This window comes from Meriones unguiculatus, chromosome 1, assembly GCF_030254825.1.
Source record: "Meriones unguiculatus strain TT.TT164.6M chromosome 1, Bangor_MerUng_6.1, whole genome shotgun sequence".
In the NCBI taxonomy this organism is placed as follows: domain Eukaryota; kingdom Metazoa; phylum Chordata; class Mammalia; order Rodentia; family Muridae; genus Meriones; species Meriones unguiculatus.
In genome coordinates this window covers 178,073,227-178,096,351 of record NC_083349.1, presented here as the reverse complement: position 1 = coordinate 178,096,351, position 23,125 = coordinate 178,073,227, and the positions used below count along the sequence as shown (strand labels likewise).

General features: G+C 45.0%; 1 protein-coding gene across 1 annotated transcript in view; it reads left to right on the top strand.

Annotated features, from left to right (window-relative positions):
• Nucleotides 1-23,125, top strand: part of LOC110559822 (tubulin-specific chaperone cofactor E-like protein) — a 173,465-nt gene that overhangs the window by 149,074 nt on the left and 1,266 nt on the right. Inside the window, exons 19-29 of the mRNA XM_060372127.1 lie at nt 1,871-2,070; nt 5,782-6,165; nt 8,021-8,307; nt 9,864-10,144; nt 13,134-13,244; nt 14,404-14,606; nt 15,539-15,702; nt 16,155-16,403; nt 20,929-21,091; nt 22,613-22,700; nt 22,958-23,074. Of these exons, the coding sequence (XP_060228110.1) occupies nt 1,871-2,070; nt 5,782-6,165; nt 8,021-8,307; nt 9,864-10,144; nt 13,134-13,244; nt 14,404-14,606; nt 15,539-15,702; nt 16,155-16,403; nt 20,929-21,091; nt 22,613-22,700; nt 22,958-23,074 (2,247 nt within the window). The remainder of the gene's footprint in view (nt 1-1,870; nt 2,071-5,781; nt 6,166-8,020; nt 8,308-9,863; nt 10,145-13,133; nt 13,245-14,403; nt 14,607-15,538; nt 15,703-16,154; nt 16,404-20,928; nt 21,092-22,612; nt 22,701-22,957; nt 23,075-23,125) is intronic.

The following is a 23,125-nucleotide window of genomic DNA, read 5'->3' as shown; positions in this document are numbered from 1 at the left end:
TTGGCTTAAAAATTCCATTTCTGGAATTTTTTGTATCTTTCATATGAATATCATTGAATGTGTATTTTTGCCCTCAGAAATTAGGCTGTAGAAAAAGTTCCTACAAGTGGATTTTGTTGTTATTGTTTATTTGTTTGTTTTCTGAGACAAGGTTTCTCTATGTAGCCTTGGCTGTCCTAGACTTGCTTTGTAGACCAGACTGGACTCGAACTCACAGAGATCTGCCTGCCTTTGCCTCACTGCCCTGGCAGGTTGTACAAGGAGATTGGGTTTCCTGAGGTTTCAGTGACTACAGCCAAGTTTTCTGATTTCTGGAAATGCAAAAAGTGAAATTAAAAAGAACTCTGTTTCTGTTGCATGGGCATTTAGTCTGGCAGTGGTGCATGCCTTAATCCCAGCACTCAGGGAGGTAGAGGTAGGTGAATCTCTGAGTTTGAGGCCAGCCTGGTCTACAAAGCAAGTTTAGGACAGCCAAGGCTACACAGAGAAACTCTGTCTCAGAAAAAAAAATCCACTTGTAGGAACTTTTTCTACAGCCTAATTTATGAGGGCCAAAATACACATTCAATGATATTCATATGAAAGATACATACCATGAAGCAGTGCAGAGACAATAATTCAAGACTGAATGGAAGAAATATTGTTGTAAAAAAAACAGTATGTGGCAAGGTTTGTAGATTATGCTCACATTTATGTGAAAAACCAAAGCTGTGGATAAGATGCGTGCACATACCTCTACGTGCATAGACAATTTGAGCAAAAATCCACTGGGATTTGTTAAGTTATTGCACCTAGGCTGTTTGTATTTTCTATGACATGACAGCATTATCTTTTGAACTATACTTTTTAATATATATATATATCTGTATATATAGGTATACATAACATACTGTGGTAGTGCTTATATAAACATATCTATGTATTAAAATTCTTAGGACTATACACTCTACCTATTTACCACTAGATAAAAAGATGGCCCCCGAAACCTTCCATATATCATAGAGAAGTTTCCACATAAATGGTTGTTGTGCATTGAGCATGCATTGATTAAGATAGCAGCAGCTATAAAACTCTCAAGCAAGACTTGCTTTAAGGGTTGGTTAATACTTATTGAACACTGCGTGCCTGGAGCTCCTCTAAGCATACAAACTCAGGTGCTGTTGGTTTCTGCATTATGTTCACAAAGAAGCTGAGGACAGAGAGCCTAAATAACCTGTCTGCATTTCATACCAGGACTCCAGAGTAGTCACAAGTACTGTGCCTGTCTTCCACAGATGCAGTTTTAGATGCATCTCAGAAGATAGAACATAACTGATTCAGATCAATAGGCTCATACACATACACATTTTAAGAGATCATGTGGCTCAGGAGTCTCTCGCTGATAAACCACCTGTTTAGACTAAAGGTTGTATGGGGAGGTTCGGGTGAATGCTATGAGGGCGCTACCTTATGATTCTCTAAGTGGGACCTGAAGAATGGGGAGTTTGGGTAAGTGGGGTGTGAATAAGAGGATCAGTACAATGAAGCCCAGGAGCTCAGTTAGTGTGCAAGCCTTGTCTAGCTCAAGTGGGGATTCGTTGTGGCCTGTGGGTTTTCACAGTGTTAGAAAATAAAGACTGCGAAAGCCAACACCGAAGAGAGGACAAAGATTATGTGAGGAGACTCTGGCCCCTTCCTTCTGCACGCGGCAGCCTGTCATTTAAGCAGTAAGGAACTGGGCAAATGCTTTTCATAAGCAAAGAGTTCGGATGAGGGAACTCAGCAAGCCTCACCCCTCTTCCCTCACCCCATACCCTCTCCCTCCCTGAGCAAGGCCATGAGAAAGCCATTTATGGCTCCTTGTGACTTGACTGGTTCCCTTCTGTTCCAGCGGTCACCTGCCCCCCCAACAGCCACTACGAGAGCTGCGTGAGCGTCTGCCAGCCTCGCTGCGCTGCCATCCGCCTGAAGAGCGACTGCAATCACTACTGCGTGGAGGGCTGCCAGTGTGACGCGGGCTATGTCCTCAACGGCAAGAGCTGTATCTTGCCCCACAACTGTGGCTGCTACTCGGATGGCAAATATTATGAGGTGGGTATGGGAGGCAGGCAGCTGGCCTCTCCCTCCACGCCAGGCTGGCTTCTCTCCAAGGCCAAGGGGTTGGGGCAGCCAGAATGGCCAAGGCCTCCTGCTCCATGATGATGGATGTGGGGTAGGTGAGCTGAAGTTGAGGAGTTCAGTAATGTTCTGGGGAGGCCTTTGCTCTTTGTGAGATTTGGAATGGCAGCCAGGCCCCATGCTCTCACATCCTCTGCACGGGCAAGGCCTCCTCCTTTCCCTCACTCTTTTCTCCAGGCCCTCTGACTGCCTCCCTGTAAATCTCTGTCTGAAAGCTTCTGACGGCACTCTAGTTTGAAAATACAGTGGCTGTGAATCTGACATTTGTAGCTGTCTGCGTTAAGGATGGTTTTAAGCAGAAAATACGGGGCGGAAGGCTGGGAGGGGTGGCTTTCCCTCTCCGGCTATTGAAAGTCCCACACATGTGCCATTTGTCATTCTGATAGCATCCCCAGAGGGGCTGGACTGCTCGCCGCCAGCATTCATCCCACCTTTGGCTTCCCCAGGGTGGGGGGCAGGATGTGTAAACAGAATGGTGATGAAGAGGCCCCTCCTCCACTTCTCTCAGGAAAACATATTGGCTTGCTAAAACTGTTCACTATTTAGATTTGGGGAAGAGGCAGTCCTGGGGCTAGAACCCAGGTCCTCGAACACATTAGGAGAGTGTTCTACCATGAAGGCACATCCTTAGCCCTGTAATATTTTACATGCCATAACATTAAACTAAGAAAAACCTTGATGAGAAGATCTTCAGCCATCATTTTGCCTCAAGCCCAGTCTTCACTTAAATGTGAGCGAGTAGACCATTAACATACACATACCAGGCATTGGCTATGTGCCAACCACTATTCCAGTAGCGAGTAGCGTTGTGGAGGACCAGGAAGCGTGTTTCCTGACTTAGGAGACTTAAAAATACCTCTTCAGGAGAAAAACAAAAATTGTGCTTTAAAGAAGGGAACAATTACAAAATAACATATCAACAAGTGAAAAATGATACCCTGCAGAGCAGATCAATTTTAAATGAAGGTGGGAGCACTTGCCAGAAATCTAATTGAAGTGTCTGAACTGGAACTCAACTAGGCAAAAATAAATAATGTCTCTTTTCTGTAAAGATGCATTGAGTCATTTGAGATTGACTGAGCTGCCTTTATTTGGGGAATAAATAAAAGAATAGAAATGTAGGCATTATGCTCAATTTTGTTTTCATTGGAAAAGACATTTGGAGGTTATATTAGAAAGACAGGGTGAATGTAAGAGAATAGTAGAACTAATAAGAGGGCTCCTCAGAAGAGCTGGGGCTCAAGTTAACTCTTAAGAAGATCATTTGAAAGGAAGAGGCAAAAATGTGTGGGAGAAAACCATTTCGGTGTTCTCACCTGGGAGCCATTATAACCAGGCTCCAGACTCACAGAGCACGCGTCTACACTCTGCCCCCAGCCTGGCAATGGCCCAAAAGTGTGTACCAGCTGTGTCTGGTGCCCCCCACAGGGGTCAGAGTGGCGGAAGGGAACAGGATTTGAGCTTAGCCCTAGCTATCTTGCTGTTGGAGAAGGGACATTGAACCAACTGTGTCATTTCTCTGTCCTTCTGAAATGTGGATCAAAGTGGCTCCTCAGTGGGTTCATCTAAATGCCCCACGCTAGTTGCTCAGCCTGGTACCTGGCACTCAGCCCTTCAATAATTGGTGGTTGCTGTTGTTATGGTGGAGGTTCTTGTTCTCTTGAGAAACATTTTGCAAATAAAAAAAAAATCCAGCCATGTTAATGAAATGGTGCACATAAAAACACTCGGAATCCTCCAGAAAGGCTCTTAACAACCCTTGGCAGCTATTAGTACTATAAGCATTATTATCTGGTTTTCATCAGGAAGTCAGTGGGTTTTGACAACTGCTGATGTCTGGGAAGTGGCAAAGTCACAGAACAAATAATCCACATCTATTTGCCTCAATTCAAACAAGCTTGGGGGCTTTGTTTATACAGCAGATTTCTTTGGAAATAAAAAGAGAACACATCTAGTCATTAGCATGTAGGGTAATCACCCAGCTGTCGTTGTCATGTCTAATTAAGGTAGAGAAGGCAGCATGGGGCCAGGCACTTCCCTTTGATGGTGGTTTCACAATCAAATTCTTCTGTGGATGAGTTATTTACCCTTGATCATATCCACAAACATCAGGTTATTTTTCCCTTCCCACCAATGAAATGTCCCTGTTCTTATCAAACAGGGGCCAGACCAACCACTCAATCACTGTATAAATTTGATAAGAGAAAGGAAGTCGGTTTGTGAGGCTGCAGGGACCCGGGCTATGGTGCAGATCTAGAAGGAGCAAAGTCCTGGCTTCTGATGTTGTCTCTTGGAGGAAGAATGATGCCCTGATTGGAAGAGCTTGCCCTCTGTTCACCCCTGACTCTGAATCACAGTCAGTCAATAGCAGGGTATAGTTAAGTCTGTAGCTAAACAGAAAACAGTGGCCAGGCAGAATCATAGGCCTCTTTGTGTGTCTTAAAACATCTTTTCTGGGTAGTATTGTCTGGTAAATTGATATAACTTAAACGTCTCTAATCCAAAAATCTGAAACACAAAAATGCTACAGAGTATAAAGCCCTTTGAACATTGACCTGATGCTATAACTTAAAAAAAAAAAAAAGCACACTATGAAACATTGACTCAAGAGGTGTAAAATGTTGTATTAAGTTATCAGGCTGAGTGTAGAATGAATATATGAAACATAAGTGAATTTCATGTTTGGACCTGGGTCCTATTCCCAAGATATCTCACCACATATGTGCAATTACTCCTAAATCGGGAAAACTCCCAGATCCAAACTTTTCTGGTCCTTAGCACTTAAGACAAGGGATGCTTAGCCTGAAGGCAGGGAGTTCGTAAAGGCAGCAGACAGCCCTTAACCCCCCCCCCATGTGGACGGCCATGATCCTTTCTCAACCTTCCCAATCTAGAGCAAGTACAAGATTAAGCATATAAACCCCACAGAGTAAAATGGTGTCTACAGATTGTTGGCCATCTGGGGAAGAAAGTAATAATGGTTGCTTCCTGTTCAGGCGACACTGTGCTACAGGCACTTTACCAACTTTGTGTAATTCCTCTGAAGGAGGCTGAGGGCTGGGGCTGACTTACCGGTGGCAGGAACCCAGAGCCTTCCTGTATGACCCGAGCTAGACAGCTCACCTTTAGCACCCAGAGAGAAGTGGCGGCACTTGCAATAGAAGCAAATCTGATGTGGGCTGGAGCGAGGGAAGTTCTTGGAAGGGCGAGTATTGTAAAATGTTGAAATGGTTGATCATGCGAGTTGATTATCATTTTCTTTTGACTGGTCTCTGATTCCCAAGTGAATTTAAATTTCAGCTTAAAGTGCAGCCTATATTTCTTAGAAGCATGATTCACAGGCTTAAGAAAATCTACAATGTATTTTTCTTCTTTACCTACTTCTAACAGCTCCATTCAGGTAGGCACTGATTAGTTCAGCCATAAAGATTCCAGAGTCCTGAATGAGACCAATAAAGTCTAAATTGCATATTATTTGGCCTCCGAATTGCGTAAACGGGATAAGCGATTGAATGAAGGCACCCCCCCTCCGCTCTCTGGCGTTAAAGGGAGGCTACACTGAGCTTTGGGGTCTCCAACCTTGACTGCTGTTCACCTTTAACTCGAATGGCACCTCTCTTCCAGCCCAAGCAGCTCTTCTGGAACGGTGACTGCACGCGGCGCTGCCGCTGTTTCAGGCGCAATCTGATCCAGTGCGACCCACGCCAGTGCAAGTCGGACGAGGAGTGTGCCCTGCGCAGTGGGGTGCGCGGCTGCTTCAGCACCAAGACCTCCTACTGCCTGGCGGCAGGGGGCGGGGTCTTCCGCACCTTCGATGGCGCCTTCCTGCGCTTCCCCGCCAACTGCGCCTTCGTGCTCTCCACCATCTGCCAGAAACTGCCCGACATCTCCTTCCAGCTCATCATCAACTTCGACAAGTGGTCCTCCCCCAACCTCACTATCATCTCGCCAGTCTATTTCTACATTAACGAGGAGCAGATTCTCATCAATGACCGAAACACTGTCAAGGTGACAGCCTGACCTCCGTTCTTACGAAATGTGCCAAGGCGACCCCGGTGTGGTAGCTGGCTGTTCACGGTGGTTTATCCCAAGTAATTGAGTTGAAGAATGATAAGGGACTGTTCCAAGTGTCCTTGCACCAGAGAATTAGAGCCTGAGGCTCCTGTGGGTGTAAGAATGGGTTACTGCCTCTGCCACTGACGCTTCCGAAGGCGGGAAGCTCAGCAGCTCAGGCTGTAATGACGTCAGGGCCGCAGCCGAGCGTGATAAAATGCTAGATAAGTCAGCTTTCACTCTGGATTAATTTTTTTTCTGGATTAATTTTTTAAAAGCTTGTAAGAGTCTTTGCAATTGTTCTTGGCTTTGCCCGCTTATTCTAAGATCAACCCCCGTTTCTGCCATGCTTCCTCCAAAAAGGGAAGGTAAGCGTTCACCTGTGAAAGCAACGACCTAAATAAAGCCCAACAGAGCCAATGTCTCTACCAGAGGCCCCACGGTGACATTCCAAACTGAAAGAAAATGTCACATTTATCTTAGGTCTGTTCTTCCTCCAGGCAATTGCTTTGGTTGGTTTTGCTTACAAATCTAAGACCTGTACCTAAATACACGCGAAAGACCCGCTCATCCCCATAACCAATATTTGATTTGAATACCCTGCTCGTTCCACTTAGGAAGACTCCCCTATGAACTATTGAACCGCAGCCCGCACCTATACCAGACTAGTCACATCAGGTTAACCCCAAAGGTGGAGCCAGGCTCCATCACAGTGAGCTCAGGTAAGAGGTGGGGTGTGAGGAAGAGAGAGCCACACTGACATGTTCTGAAATATAGTGCTCTTATCTGCCTTCCACAACCAGCTCAGCCAAATCTAGCGCTGAATGCACCTTTATTTAGAGAGTCATCAAAGAGCTTAGTATACAGCGCCAGGCAAGAGACTGGCTTTTTGCAAGCTTAAAAGGAAGAATCTGGGTTTCACTGCTCACTTTTAGCTTCCAGGAAAACTGCTACTTTTCCTGACACTCTAATTCCTTTTGCAAATTGGCCTGCACAGACACAGCTGCACTGGCCGAGAATACAAGAAGAGGTAACAGTGTCCACCAGGAGAGTGACACAGATATCACTGCTGAATAATGCCTCAAGTTAGCCAAAAAGTAAAGACAGATATTTTTTCAAGCCATTTAAAAAAAAAAATGGAACAGCATTACTAATAACCAGAAGGGGGAAATACGGTTTATTTTGTAAGTACAAGAAAAGCATGTTATATACCGTCCCAAGGGCTAGGAAATGTTATCAAGCAGGAAAATGACAAGTAGAGAAAATACTGTGTTTATAAGACACCTGGGAAGACCTCAGGTTTGCACATTATAAATAAGGAAACAATGAACATAGCAGTGATCCCCAGGTCCATTGTAACCAGGTTGGATTCCCCTTAGAACAAGATTATGAGGTCATTTTCAGTAATTGGTGGATGCCGGGGAAAGTTTAACACACAAAAATCTATCCGCTCATGGAAAGCAATACGATTTTGATGTTTTCTTCTGTCTTAACTCTTCTGTTCCCACAGTTTGCTTCCTGTGGGGAAACTGCAAGATGAGCCTATGTCCTTAAACTCCCGCAGGAATTGTCAGATGGCCTGTGGCCAAGACACTTGCTGTGTCTGGGTGTTAATGTGCATGAATTTGCAAATAAAGCTTTATTGGAAGCCACCCGCTTTGTTACACACGGTCGTTGATGGCCCAGCACAAGGGCTGAGTTGAATAGCAGTGGTAGAGATTACAGGGCCTGCAAAAACTGGCTCTTTGCTGAAAAGACGGGTCAATCCCAGCCCTCTGCTAACAACTTCCTGTCTTTCTGGCTCTGATAGGTGAATGGCACACAAGTAAATGTTCCGTTTATAACGGGCCTGGCAACCAAAATCTACAGTAGCGAGGGGTTTCTGGTGATCGACACCAGCCCTGATATCCAGATATACTACAACGGTTTCAATGTCATTAAAATCAGCATCAGTGAGAGGCTGCAGAACAAAGTGTGTGGCCTCTGTGGTAACTTCAATGGAGACATGACTGACGATTATGTGACCTTGCGAGGGAAACCAGTGGTGAGCAGCGTGGTGCTGGCCCAGAGCTGGAAAACCAATGGCATGCAGAAGAGGTAAGCATACCCCAGAAAGTCAACGCGCAGTCTCATTGCTCCAGTCTCCCTGCACCCACAAGAGGTGTGAACAGGGGTTTGCTTTTCTTAGCATCCATCTCTCTTCCTGCCACACAGAACTGGGAGTTTAGCCTTTGGACTTTAGACACATTGGAGGCCCCAGTAATTTTTTTTCTCAACCACATGAGCTGAGTTCAGATGATGTAATTCCAAATTATCATGTGATTCTGCTCTCAGCTGCTCGGAAGAGTGTTCCTGGGGTTAAAAATATGAAGATGTCACCAGCTATATACCTGAGACTTAGGATCCCCTACTGGGAGTGGGGTGAAGAGTAGAAAGGAAGTAGAAACACAGTCCTTTGCTCCCTAGTGCTGGGGCTGCTTGAGTAACTTCCTCTTCCTAGAAGGCTTTGCTGATGTGGGCAGAAGTTGTTGTGAGTAGTCAAGGGAGCCTTTTTGAAAACATGGGTTGTAGAGGTGACAAACAGCCTCTTCCCCTCCGGTTAGCTGAGACACAGCTAAATGATCGTAAAGGATATTGATTTAGAGCCCCTATCGGCCGCAGCCTCACGCAGACACCCTTCCAGCTCCGTAAACATGCTTCTACTTCCTGACATCTCTTTGCTTTGACAATGGCCTGATCCCTTCATGTCAGACACTATCCAAGTACCCAGCTGTAGAAAGGATGCTCCAAGCACCTATCCTTGCCCTGAGCACACACTGAATAATAGATCACCTGTTAAGATTATTCTGTGACTTATAGGACTCAGAGCAGGGAAGGACCATGACATCTAGTTGGGTATTTTTCTTTGCATTTAACATTCTAACTGGCTTATTTGCACAGGAGGTCCTGTGAGTGCCAAGTCAGGACTAGATTCCCGACTCCCTCAGTCCCACTCAGTGACTCATAGGTAGAACAGCTGTTTTGGGGACATTTAAGCCATTCTGTGTTTCCCACCAAGAAGAACTGTCCCCTGGATGGGCCGTCTGTGTTTCTATTTTCATTTCATTTTGTTTCTTCCTGCCTTTCTTTGCTTTTTCCTTCTGTCAACTCTCTTCAGTTGCACACAGCTCTCTTGTGAAAGTTTTGTTTTTGATCTTGGACGGCTAAATTGGAACTGGCTAGAAGCTCCTGAGTTTCTTTAGGGGTCTTTAATTCTGCAAGTGCAAGTATCATTACTGTTATTCTGCCCATACACCCATACACCAGCAATGGTTATTATGGGCGATGATGTCAATGAATGACATCAAAGTATGAATAGTTGTTATATTGATACCTGTTGGCACATGGCACTTTGGCTGCTAGTCCAGTCTGGTATGTTATCTTCACTCTATCCCAGTGAGAAACAATAGAAGTTATTTCACTTTTCTGAGTGGAGAGAGACCCCGGGGGCCTGGCTTTCCCGAGATCATGTTGCTGGTTAATGTTGATGGCTGTATATTATATTAACATCAGGGCTAGCGCTACAGGGGCAGCAGGTGAGGCATTACCTTCTATGGGAGAACTCAGATGGCTGTTTCTGCTTCACTTATTCTGACCAGACCTCTCGCCCCCAGCTGCAACGAGCTACAGTTCTCACAGTACGCAGCCACCTGTGACAATGTGCACATCCAGGCCATGCAGGGTGATGGCTACTGCCTGAAGCTCACCGACATGAAGGGCTTCTTCCAGCCCTGCTATGGGCTCCTCGATCCCCTCCCCTTCTACGAGTCTTGCTACCTGGATGGCTGCTACAACCACAAGAAGTTCCAGCTGTGTGGCTCTCTGGCTGCCTACGGGGAAGCCTGCCGCTCCTTCGGCATCCTTAGCACCGAGTGGATTGAGAAAGAGAATTGCTGTAAGAGAATTCTTTTATTTCTGTGGGTGCTAGGTGGGTAGCCTCGCTTGATGTCAGGTCCACCCCATCGTTACTTATCCATCCGCTCAATGGGGAGAGTGACAAGGGGAGAGTGCTGGGAGCTGCTCCTGAGAGGCCAAGAGGGGACATTTCCAGGGGTGCCTGCCCCACCTGCAGCTCTGTCCAGTGATGGAATCTGAAGAGCAAGGGGAAGAAGATGGGGATCTGGCTTGGAGAAGCACCAGTTTACTGATTTTGTGGAAGTGCATAGTTACTCCCGGTTGCTCTTATTTCTCAATTCTGCTCCACCATCACTTCCATATCAGACAGGGAAATTGCAAGTGGCAAGAGGACTGACCTGGCTCCATCTGGCTTCAAAGGAAGCCGCAGATAGATGTCTACAGGGTCCGTACATAACACTAGGTGGTGAATGAAAAATTTCTAGTTCATGTATTTTCTACAGTAAGAAACTTCAATTTATATAATGCTTACCATTTTATTGTGTAAATCAAATACGTGGAGTTAATCTTCATTTATACAGACACATATAAGTAGATAGTATGTATATGTGTGTCCATACGGTAAGATAATGTGACCAACAGAATAAACGTTTGGAGTCAGACACATAATACCAACTCCGAGGGCATCTAAGAGCCAGGAAGTACCTGGACCATTCCCAAGCCACACATAAACATTGTTGAATCTATAGAGTAAATATGATCAAGTGTGGAAGTATATTCAATTTAGAACCTAAAATTGATAAACGACTTAGTTAACTACAGTATATATTTGGTAATTTCAGAAACTGTTAAGGAAATTACTAATCTGTTGGAAATCTGTTTGGTAACTAATATTTTACTCTACTGTGTTCATAAGAAATGCAACTTAAATAATGTTAAAGTTAAATGTTTGAACTTTGAAATTTATCTGGATATAGCTGTATACAAACACACACACACATGCACACACGGGCACAAGCTTTTCTGTAAGAGGGTGTTTTTACCTTGTCTGTCAAATGAGAAATGGACCTCTACCTTTTGCGATGAGCTCTTCTTCTTGAGAGCCATGAACTGCTCATCATCTCTGCTCTCTTTGGCCATTCTCACATTGTGTTAACCATTGACTCCATTTGCCGACTGCCCTTTGCATGCCTGCTCCTGAGTCACACAGGGAACACATCGGGTGGGTAGTGAGAGGGCCTTAAAAACAGGAAGCCTTCTCAAAATAAATACATTTAAATAACGCCGATGCCTTTCCTTCACTTGGCTTTCTAGAAATTAAGGCACAGGGCTCAGCCATCCATTTTCTCTCACTGTGTACAATTAGTCCCTCACTAGAAAGACTTGACAGCCACATTGACCAAGGTGTGTGTGGTGAAGGCTGTACATTTTTAAAAAATATTTTTAATCATATGTTTGAATATTTGTCTGTATATACGTATGTGTACCATGTGTGTGCCTGGTGGCTGAAGAAGACAGAAGATGGAGCTGAATCCCCTCCAAATTAGGTTACAAATGGTGGTGAGCTATCATATGGGTGCTGAGAGCCAAACCTGGATCCCCTGAAAGAACAGAACAGCCAGTGCCCTTAACTGCTGAGCCATCTATCCAGCCCCTGGGTTTCGCTATTGGTCTTGTTTTTGCATGTGTCTGTGGTGAAATCACTTTAAAAAAAATCTACTTGCTTAGTAAAAGATTACTGGCTTAGTCTTATTATTAATTACTACAGCGTATACAATTGATCTTGTAAGCTTATTTTCTGTGACTGACCTGTGTGATCTTTCTGAACCCCCCCCCCCCAAACCTCTCAAAGCAATGTTAGCTCATGATGAGCAACTGTTTCCTTAACAGCAACAACAAAAAAAAACTATGGCCCATTGAACAAGGATTCTTCTCTCTTGGTTGAAAGGAGATTCATCACGCAAGGAAATAAATCTCTTAAAGCAGTGGTTCTCAACCTGTGGGTCACAATCTCTTTGGGGTGACATATCAGATATTTAAATCACAATTCATAACAGTAGCAAAATTACAGCGATGAGGTAGCAATAAAACGATGTTGTGGTTGGGGGTCAGCACACCATGAGGGACTATGAAGGGTGGCAGCATTAGGCGGGTTGAGAACCACCGTAAGGGAATGCTCTTGATTAGTGAGTGTCAAATGGAGGTGCTGAGTACTTGCAGGAAGAGCCACCTGTTACAGAAATAGTCTTCATAACAGCACAATGGTGCTTACATCCTCCAAGCTTTCACGTTACCTGTATTCTTTTTTTCCCTTTAGCAAAATGGCGCTGTTGATCTAGTTGGAGAATTATGTATAGTTGTTGATCTGCCCATTTTTATTAAATAAAGTAGATACTCATGGAGAAGGTGCACCATGAATCAAAAAAGTCCCACTAGGAGGGGTCTCTCTGCGCTCTTAGGAGTCCTAAGGCTTTTGTCATTGACAAATATTTGTTGAGCCCTGCCTCTAAGATATCTGGTGCTAGAAACAGAGAAACAAATTATTTGGATGTGGCTTTTCTATAAGTATAGAAAATTCAAGTAATTATAATATATACAAAGGATATTAGCTATAACAGTGTGGTGGATATATTCGTTGTGATATGATATGACAGGTGCAGAAATTACAGAACTACTTGGTAGATAAAAGTCTGTATTTTAGTATTTTATTTCTACACCTTACCTCACTGAATAACCTTGGGTAAGTTTTAGCTGTTAAACTGGGGTTATAAACTCAGGCTGAGGAATATTTGTGAGAGCCAATCGTGCTAATTCAGTTACAGCTGGAGGCATTATGCAGAGCGCCACAGTAAACTTCCAACCATGAGCACCTGCCGTTAACTTTTAGAGGTCACGCTATCTGTCAGCTTGCAGGCGCCCACCCATCTGACCATTCCCCGACTAGACTGTGTCAGATCTGGAGTGTAAGCCAATGCTACTGCCTGTAGGTGTGAAAATCAAATTGTGTGCTTCTGTGTTTTCCTTTTTAGCAGGAGTGGTTGAAGACCCCTGTGTGGGGGCGGACTGTCCCAACAGGACCTGTGAGCTGGACAATGGAGGAGAGCTGTGTGGCTGCATTGAGCCGCCTCCCTATGGAAACAGTGAGTGACTAGCACATCTCCACCCAGAAGGCCCAGTGAGGAAGCTTATCAGGGAAAGTGCCAGAGAGGGGGCTGTGTGTGCTCCCCTACTCTGTTTGAAATCTAAAAGCAAAGTTTTCAAGAGCCAGGAAACAATCGGACAGTTTCAAAGTAGGCTGCTGTTCATTTCCTCAGAGCTGCACCATTTTCTTCAGTAGGTTCAAACATGCAAATATGTCTGTGGATGCAATCAGTCAGGCTACCTGAGTCCTAGTAACATCGGAGAGATCCAAATTGGTATTTTAGACTCCAAATAAGTAAAGTGGTTTGATGCCAACAAGAAGAAAGTCGGAGGGGTATGCCAGGCGCCTTAAGACTGACTGCAAGCCAGCATTATCTGGCCCAAAGATTTTTGATCCTAAAGACACAGCTGAAATGTTTGATGTGAACAGTAGCTAGCTAAAACTCCTTCTCTTGTCCTAACCTTAGCTCTCCAGGGTTAGAAATGGGCTTGTCCTCAGCTGAGCCCAACTGGAAGTCAGCTTAAAGGGGAAGTGCTCTGGCCTTTGGCTCCAAGACCCTTTCTAAACCAAGTAACTCACAATCATATGCTAAACTGAGCATCATTCATGATAAAATCCCAATTGGCTGGAATGTTCCTTAGGAGGGGACAGTGCACCTCACCTAGGCACATGAGAATATTTTTTTCTTTGTTTCTATAGTGCTTATATACTCGCAGAAAAAGCCCTCTGCTGGCACCCACCGGGTCCCGCTAGGTTCTGCTGAGCTGAGGGCAGCAGGTGGTGGGGTCAGGCCAGCACTGCTCTTCCTGAGGCATCTGCTCCCCAGCCAGACACACTTTGACAGATTCTGTGTGTCACTTACACAAAAGTACCTGCCACCAGGGTGTGTGGGAGGAAGGCCCGGGTTTCTACAGAAAAGACAAAAGGCACTTTATTAGCATTCTTATCTTTTTAATAAGCCTACACCAACGCCCAAGTTATTGCTTTCAATGCATTCATGTACTCATTTGGTGTGATCAAAGCTTAATTAGAAATGCTTACAGCCTCTGAGTGGAGATTGTTTCCTGCCTCTAAAGAAACATGGCCGTGGGTGCCCCAGCCCACCCCTGCAGCAAGACTGACTTCCCGCTGACAGGCTTGTCCTCCTGTTTCCACAGATTCCCATGACATCATTGACGCAGAGGTGACCTGCAAGGCAGCCCAGATGGAAGTGTCCATATCTAAGTGCAAGCTCTTCCAGCTGGGCTTTGAGAGAGAGGGGGTGAGGATCAATGACAGGAAATGCACTGGCATCGAGGGCGAGGACTTTATCTCCTTTCAAATCAACAACACCAAAGGGAACTGTGGAAACATTGTGCAGGTGAGAAGACGGGGAGGGAGGAGCCCTGGGCTGAGGTAGTGACATCTCCTGGAGTTTGTACATTGATCCTCCTTACAGTCCCGGCAGTCTGCTTAGAAATACACTCGTGGATGAGTAGCAGAGAGAATATGCAAAAATCAAAGACAGGAAGTACGATCATCATTTGGAGCTAAGTGGTTGAGTAAATTGAAAGAACATGCTAAATGGTACACCCCCCCTCTTGGTTTGCAATGCTCACTGCCGTCTTTTGTTCTCTCTATCGCCAAGACTTTCATTCCCTCTCTTATGCTTCTATTGCCTTCCTAGGTAAATAGAGCCTTGTTGAGCTGTTTTAGGTCATAAGGGTATTAGCTGAAGAAAGGAGTTGGATCCCAACATTTAGCATTGGGTGTTTGGTTTCTTGATTTGGTTAAGCACCTCACGTCTCCTCTTGTTCTGTCCTGTGATGTAATAAAGATTTCGCCTCTGTCCATTAGTGCTTTCATCAGAGGGAGAATGGCTTAAGGAGGCGAAACTCACTCGTTCGGCTGGTACTTGTACGTGTGCCTGGTAAAAGGCTTGTTGGAAGAGAGATTTCAAGTCAAGGACTGAGACAGAATTGCTGATTCAATTTATGTGCCCCTGGCACTGCCAGCACCCCACGCTTTGTCTAACCCGAGTTCCAACAGCTATCTGATTATAGCTGGAGTTCAGCAGTACATGGAATCAGTCTTCCATGGGCATTCAAGGTTATCAGGCTGAAAGGCACTGTTCATGTCTATGACTACACTTCTCTCTCCCGGCTGGTCTGAGGCTGGTTCCATGCTGATGTATTCTAGCCCCTGGGTTTGGTATGGAACAAAGCCACCTCCCTGTGATTCCGGGAGATGGCGTTTAAATGCTGGCGGCATACTTTCATATTTACTGATTTCCGACCTCCCCTTGACCTGCAGTCCAATGGCACGCATATCATGTACAAGAACACAATCTGGATCGAAAGTGCCAACAACACAGGCAACATCATCACGAGGGACCGCACGATCAATGTGGAATTTTCCTGCGCGTATGAGCTAGATATCAAGATCTCCTTGGACTCTGTTGTGAAGCCTATGCTAAGGTAAAAGCATTTCATGGGCTGCTCTCGTGCTTTCTCTCTTCTTGTCAGCTAAAGCTAGCTGCATCAGAATAGCTAGCTTTTGTCTTTGAAGCACTGGGGAAAATATAATTCATGTTTCTGGAAACAAGATGCTCTAGACTAATGATGAGAAGGCCTCATATCTGAATTATGTGATACAGTAACTACCTGTGACCAATGAGCATTTGAAATTTGGCTCGGGGGCCTGATAAATTGAATTTTTTATTTTATTTAATTTCATTTAAATGTAAATTGCCCCGTGTAGGGACCAAATTATACAAGGCAGCCTTAGACATTAGAACTGCCTGCCTTGCCTTCCCTCTACATTTTAAGTTGGAAAACGGCAGTTAGTTGAATAAATAACATCGAGGCTCTTATTTTTATTCTATTTATATTTTGGTTCCTTGCCTCATATATGATTCTTTCTCTGTTAGTGTCATCAACCTGACAGTTCCAACTCAAGAGGGCAGCTTCACCACCAAGATGGCGCTTTACAAAAACGCCTCCTACAAACACCCTTACCGCCAGGGGGAGGTTGTGCTGACAACTCGCGATGTGCTCTACGTGGGGGTCTTTGTGGTTGGAGCTGACTCCACACACTTGATCCTCACGCTCAACAAATGCTACGCCACCCCCTCCCGAGACAGCAACGACAAGCTTCGGTACTTCATCATTGAAGGAGGGTGAGTGGCCATGGCAGCCTTGCCATTGACAATGAAGTTGGAGCTTTTAGTGTAACATTCTCTCCATCATCTCTTAAGAGTGGGAATAGGCACTAACTTTTGTTGACACCCACAGAACTGGCGTTCTGTCTCAGCAGATTCATCTCATTCTCCTACCCTGGGAGATAAACTGCACAAGATCCAGGAACTTTCCTAAAGTCACACAAGTTTGTGGCAGATCTCCTGACATAGGGCATTTACCATATGATGCTTTAAAGAAGGGATTATGTCCAGCCTGCTTCAACCATCAATTAGAGAGGAACCTGGCATTCTAAAAATAAAAGATGCAGTGGATGCAGCTGAAGGTCAAGGACTGACTGGGACAGATGTGGGGATAAGACAGAAGGGATTAGGGGTAGAGCTCAGTGGTAGAGTTGTCTTTGAGCGTACGCTTAGGCTCTGGGACCAGCTCTTAGTACCACTGAACAACAATGAGAGCGATAATGTTGAAAGTCAGAAAAGGAATTAGAATGTTGTGGTTCCCCCTTCTCTGAGAGGGGACATATTCCAAGACTCCCAGCGACGACCTGCAGCCATAAATACCCCTGAACAATCCACATTTTCTATTGTGTCTGCATAATGTCTACATATTAAAGTTTAACTTGTAAATTTTGAGCACCTTAAGAGATTAACAATCATAACTAAGCATTAAATGGAGCTATTGAAACGATATGGTACAATGAAAGTCACGTGAGTGTAGTCTCTCCCAAAACGTCTTACTGTAGTGTGTTCACCCTTCAACTTACGGTGAGGACTTGGGAGACACGGTGCTGATGCGATGGGAGGAGCAAGGTGAATGATGTCAGCCTGGGGACTCAGCTTCAGGCTGCTGCATACAGATTGCTAGCGCAGTCACTGAGATTCCACAGCAGTCAATATGATGTCTGAGAAGCTGCCACACGGCTAGTGGGTAAGTAGCACGTACAGCGTGGACACAGACAAAGGAATGCTTCACCTCCTGGCTGGCCGGAACAGGGCTTCCCGGGATTCCATCACAGTAATTAGAACAGCATCTAATATCGAACCTAATGAATTATTTCTGAGCTTTCCCCTCTAATACTGGGATTGAGTGTGAACAACGAAAACCATAGAAAGTGGAGCATGCGTCCTAAGAGGAGTCTTTTGCTCATCAGTCTTTTTTAATACCCATCATTGTATGTCTACCCCTCATATATTTCCTGAAACACGGTTGCACAACAAAATTTATTCAATTAATGAATGAGAGGACTAGACCAAACAACAAGAATGAGTGAAAAAAAAATATTGCTTTTGCCAGGCAATTTATGCTTATGCTAATACATTTTATAATCATTTATTTTACTACCATGGCATACATATGCATACACTTGCTTTAAGTGTAAAACACCATGACATTTTAGTACACCAGCGGAAGGCCACACATTCCGTCATCTGACTTTCCAGGGGGTTCGTCACCTAGTACGGGGATTCTTAATTTGGGTGACTACACTAATCAGATTATTTTTATCATAACTGGTAGAAGCCAGTGTTATTTAACTTATACAAAAATAAAAAAGGAATTTAAAGGTTATAAACTCGGTCCCAGATGTGTGTGAATTTCAGGGATGATTGGATTCAAGGAAATGTCAAGGCTTTCCTGTTCTCTTTATCCATCTGTTTCCCTTGGTCATTGAGCTGGTTAGTCAGTTGCTGGCATCCTGGCCTCACATTCTGGCAATGCTGTCATCACTAGAAGCCGAGCACATCTAATTCTAGGTCAGACTCCCAGGAAGGACATGTGATTCGCCCATCTTGTGTCACCCTTGGTGGGAGAACGCACCACGGGAGCTCCCTGGCCCATGTGGCCGTCTACCCCTGTGGTGGGCCAGGGCTGCTCCAGAAGCTGTCATTAGCTTTGTGACTGTGGGAAAAGGGTTAAGTGGTCTAAGGGAAGAGGGGTGTGGCTTTGGGGAAGTTGTAAATATTCACTATTTTGCTGATGACACACCTTAGAGAAATTAGGCAGAGGTTACCTGAGGCCAACCAGTGAGAGACAGAGAAGGAGTTGTGTTAGGTGTCAGGACAGAGTGACCTGAATGCCGTGATTGCTGGTGCACTGTCCAGGTGTGTTATGAAATTTCTCAGCAAAGACCTCACTAAAGCCTCATCTTTCTGAATAGATGTTCAGCCCTCCAAGACACAGAGGGAGGAACTCGGACACTACTAGGTGTCCCTCAGTCCTTGAAGACAGCATTTTCAGCGCCGTTTTCTCTTTTCCCATGTTTCTTCCCTCCTCTTACTATATTCCTTTATCAAAGTGAAAGAACTAAGACATGAAACATTCTATAGCTACAAACCCAAATGACAAACTTTAGATCTCCTTTGAAGGACGAGGTGGTATTTAGCATTTTAAAAATAGTCTTTAATGGACTTGACCCAGAGAGGGAGAGCAAGCCAGCAGGCTTGTTCATAAATCTCAGCTTACCCTTGGGTCTGTCTAAATAAAGGCCTTCAAATTAAACCGTTGTTATGTGGGAAATTATCTGATCCTCCGAGAGAACCAGACTCCAGCAGTCCTTCTAACCTCTCCTGGAGGTGTGTGCTTATTGTTTTTCCTCATATCCCAATGAACCGATGGGAAAGCCTGCTCCGTTTCATGAATATACATCAAAATGAACCCCCTCATGTATGGGGAAGGCCCATCATTCTTCCCCAGCTATGTGGAGGGCAGGGACAATACCAGCTTTTGCCAGCAGCCCAGGTATCTGGGGACCCAGGCAACTTCTCCCTTCTGTTCAAGTGCCTAGACAGGCAAAAAAAAAAAAAAAAAAAAAAGTTAATCAATACACGTGGCTTGGTTGCTCACTTTAAGAGAGGTATATGGACCGTTATCCCCACTCTCTTCTGCTGTGTTGCATGGTTTTCTGAAACCTAAACCACATGCAGTCCACATGAGAGAGAGGTGGGGGCCTGCTTAAAGAGGGAAGGTCCCTGTGAGGATTGGGAGACTGAAAATCTTTGAACCGATTTAGACTCTCCAAATGAATAATAATGACAAGGAAAACTGGCATGCTTAGTTTTTCTTTCAGAGCATTTAAGAGACTATTGCTTTGCAAAGCAAGTTGCATTTTGTCTAATTACGAAAACTAATAGGTGTGGGAACACTGAAGGATAACTTCAATTTTTAATTTTCCTTATTGCTGAGCTATTTAATCCTGTGGGCTTGGGGGGAAAGAAACAAAAAGAAAAAAGAGGCACCTTTTAAAATCTTTATCACTTGGAAAGTCTTTTGGCTCCTGTGGGCTCACAGTGGCCACAACCGCACACACAGTTCCTTCCTTCCTTTCTTGTGTCTCTCCCTCCCATCCTCCCTCCTTCCTTCTTTCTTTTATTCACTCATCCATCTATCTAAAAATGATTTTCAAATATACCATGTAGAGCCAGGCCGCACAGTGGCACATGCCTGCAATCTCAGCAGTCAGGGAGGCAGAGGCAGGCCGATATCTGTGAGTTCGAGGCCAGCCTGGTCTACAAAGTGTGTCCAGGATGACCAAGGCTACACAGAGAAACCCTATCTCAAAAACCAAAAACAAATAACAACAAAACAAAACAAAACAAAAAACAAAGAAAACAAAACAAAAAACAAAAGGAAATATGCCATGTAGTGTGCTGGAGCCACAGCGGTGGCTGACTTGATACCTACACTCAAGGAACTCAACAGGATGCTGCTGCCGCATTCAGGAAAGGCTACCTGAATGGCTCAGGCATGAACATGAGAGATAGTTATATGGAAGTGGGTGCTATAGATTGGAGTCCAAGAACAAAGAGCAGAAAGGTTTTCTGGTGGTGGTGGGGGGGAAGCATCTAGTGAAGACACTAGCAAAGAGACATTGGAGAACTTTTAAGGAGTTGTTGAAGCAAAATCTCTGAGCCTGGGGGATGTGCTGAAGGTGGAAACTGAGTATTGGCTGGACCTCGAGAAGGCAGGGAGGTAGGAAAGAGGCTGTCCCCCTCCACCAAAACAATTCCTGGGTTCATCCATCCTGTTCCTCCTTCCCTCCAGCTCCTACCTACTTTAGCGTGGGAAGAGTCCCCACGGGGTTTGAATCAGGGCCCTTGCCAACATCGATAATTAACTGGCGAAAACAGAGGAAGTAGGACTGTATCTATTAAATTGTCTTCGGTAGAACACAGCACTGTGAGGGGGCGGCTGAGATTCTGAAGCGTGGGGAAATTGAGAGCAGTCCCCACAGACATTTCGTTGGTGGTAGCAGTGAGGGTAACAATTCAAGGTGGCAGGAGATGTTTCAAAACAAACAGTGAAAACAGGAGGGAGGGATAACAAACAGCACCCCAAAACATCCGGAGGGAGGTCACTTTCAAATGCAAAGTCGTTTTCAGCGTTTATAACCATTTTATGTGAGATGTGAAAAATTGAAATGAAGATGAGGATTAACCTCTAAGAGAGAGGGAGGAAAAAAAAAAAAAAGCAGAGCCAGGATTTCATGAATTTTATTTTCCTGATTAGGTGTCAGAACATCAAAGATAACACCATTGGCATCGAGGAGAACGGGGTGTCCCTCACCTGTCGTTTTCACGTCACTGTCTTCAAATTCATCGGCGATTATGACGAGGTTCATCTTCACTGTGCAGTGTCCCTCTGTGACTCAGAAAAATACTCCTGCAAGATTGTAAGTGTTTTTAAAAAAGAAGTGCTCAGCCCCCCTCTTGCTGCGAGACAGTGGCTGTGGATACCTGTTGGCTGCACTGGGGTCCTCAAAAAGCACTCGGGAGTAGGCAGTCATATTTGGTAGAGTGAACATAGTGGATGATGTCCATGTACTCTTCTGTTGCTTTCATTTTTAAACTCTACTTTATTTGGGGTTCCTTAAAGCCTCTCCCTTCCAAACCCCCAACCCTAGGTAGAAGAGAGAAGGTTAGTGGGGAGAAGGGGTCCCTTCTCCCTGCTGTTTAGGGTTGATGGGATTTCCTAGGGCTATACCAATTCTTCACCAACAGCAAAAGCAGCAAGCAGTCTCCTCCAAGCGTCTGCAGTGAAACATTTCTCTGGTCTGTCTCCAAGCCTCCACAGAATCCGTCTCTGGTTTCTCCAAATTGCCCCTTGCCGCAGGCCACCTTTTCCCTCTCCAGGCTCTTCTATTTATATCTCTCAGAGTCCTAGACCACGCCCTTCTCCGTGCTGCAGGAGGCAGCCCATTACCAGCTGATAAAGACCGTACCCCGCAGGAGGCAGTTATCAGCTGTGGAAAAACTAAAGCCCGAACTAAAATCCCACACATGGGATTAAAACAAAAACTTACTTACATAACATAACTGAGTTAAAAACAAAAACTTCCATTACACTCCTCAGCTTCTGAGATACCACAAGGATTGATGTCACATGAGACGTGGCTCCTAGAGCCACTGACATCTTGGATGGAGTAATTGTGTAGGAGAGCTGAGCTGTGCTGTGTAGGTTGTTAGCAGCTTCATGGGTCTCTAAATATCAGTAGTATTTATTCTCCTGTTGTAACACCCTGCAAATGTCTCCAAGAATGTCTATACTCTGAAAAGACAAGTTTGGCTTGGGTAAGGACCATCACAGTAGTCTCATGGACTGTACTGCATCATGCATCCTGAATTAAATAGCCTATGGGCTGAGCTCTGCTCCATTGGTCCTCAAACTCAGGATATTTCTGTTCATCAGATCTGCACTAGGATCTGACAGTCTGGAACTGGTTGAGGTTGCAAATGAGGGGCAAAACCCATCATCTCCTCTATGCCAGACTGGTGTCCTCATCACGGATGGCTAAGTCCTCAAGATTGTATTGCTCTAGATTCTCATTCCTGGTCTTTCGCAGTCCATCCTTATGCTGATCCCATGTTTACAGAAGCGAGATGTAAATTATGGTCAGAGCTACTCACAGACGGTGCCGCATACATTAGTATCAGAAGAGATCCAACAATTTTCATTCCTGAGCAGAGAGCCCCTTTGAATCTCATTCTGGTGTGGAGAGTATATTTAATTCTGCTTGACATAAAGCCTAGAGTCCCAGTGGGCTCGATGATCAAGAATGCATTGGTTCTAATTAATCTGAGCAGCGATAGTGCTGGAGGCCGAAGCCGCTGTCTCTCTTGGAGGTAGAAACATGGTGAAGAATAAGTTATCAGCTTAATGGTGTGAAATCCCCCTCTGGTGTTCTGTCTTTCAGAATTGCCCACAGAATTCCAGGATCGCCACAGATTATTCAAAAGAGCCCAAAGAACAGATCATTTCAGTGGGACCCATTAGGAGAAAAAGTATGTATGTTCCCTAAAACACACTACCGATGACTAAGTCAAGGGGAGTTCAGGGCTCAGGTGTGCCTCTCTTGTGATGTGTGTCCAGCAGATTAGGACACAGTATGAGTGGAGTGCCTGTGTCCTCTAGGAAAACCTTTTCATTGGCTTTTAACAACTCTTTCTTTTTTCCTCTCCTTAAAGGCCCCTCCCCACCTTGATTATGCATTGTGGGGTTGATATTTCTATCATTAAGTCTACCACGTGCTCATTTTCAGGGCTGGACTGGTGTGAGGACAATGGGGGATGCGAGCAGATCTGCACCAGCAGGCTTGACGGGCCTCTGTGCAGCTGTGTGACAGGATCTCTGCAGGAGGATGGCAGGAGCTGCAGAGGTGGGCTTCTTCTGAGGCGGGCAGGCAGCTAAGCGACCTAGAACACTCCTT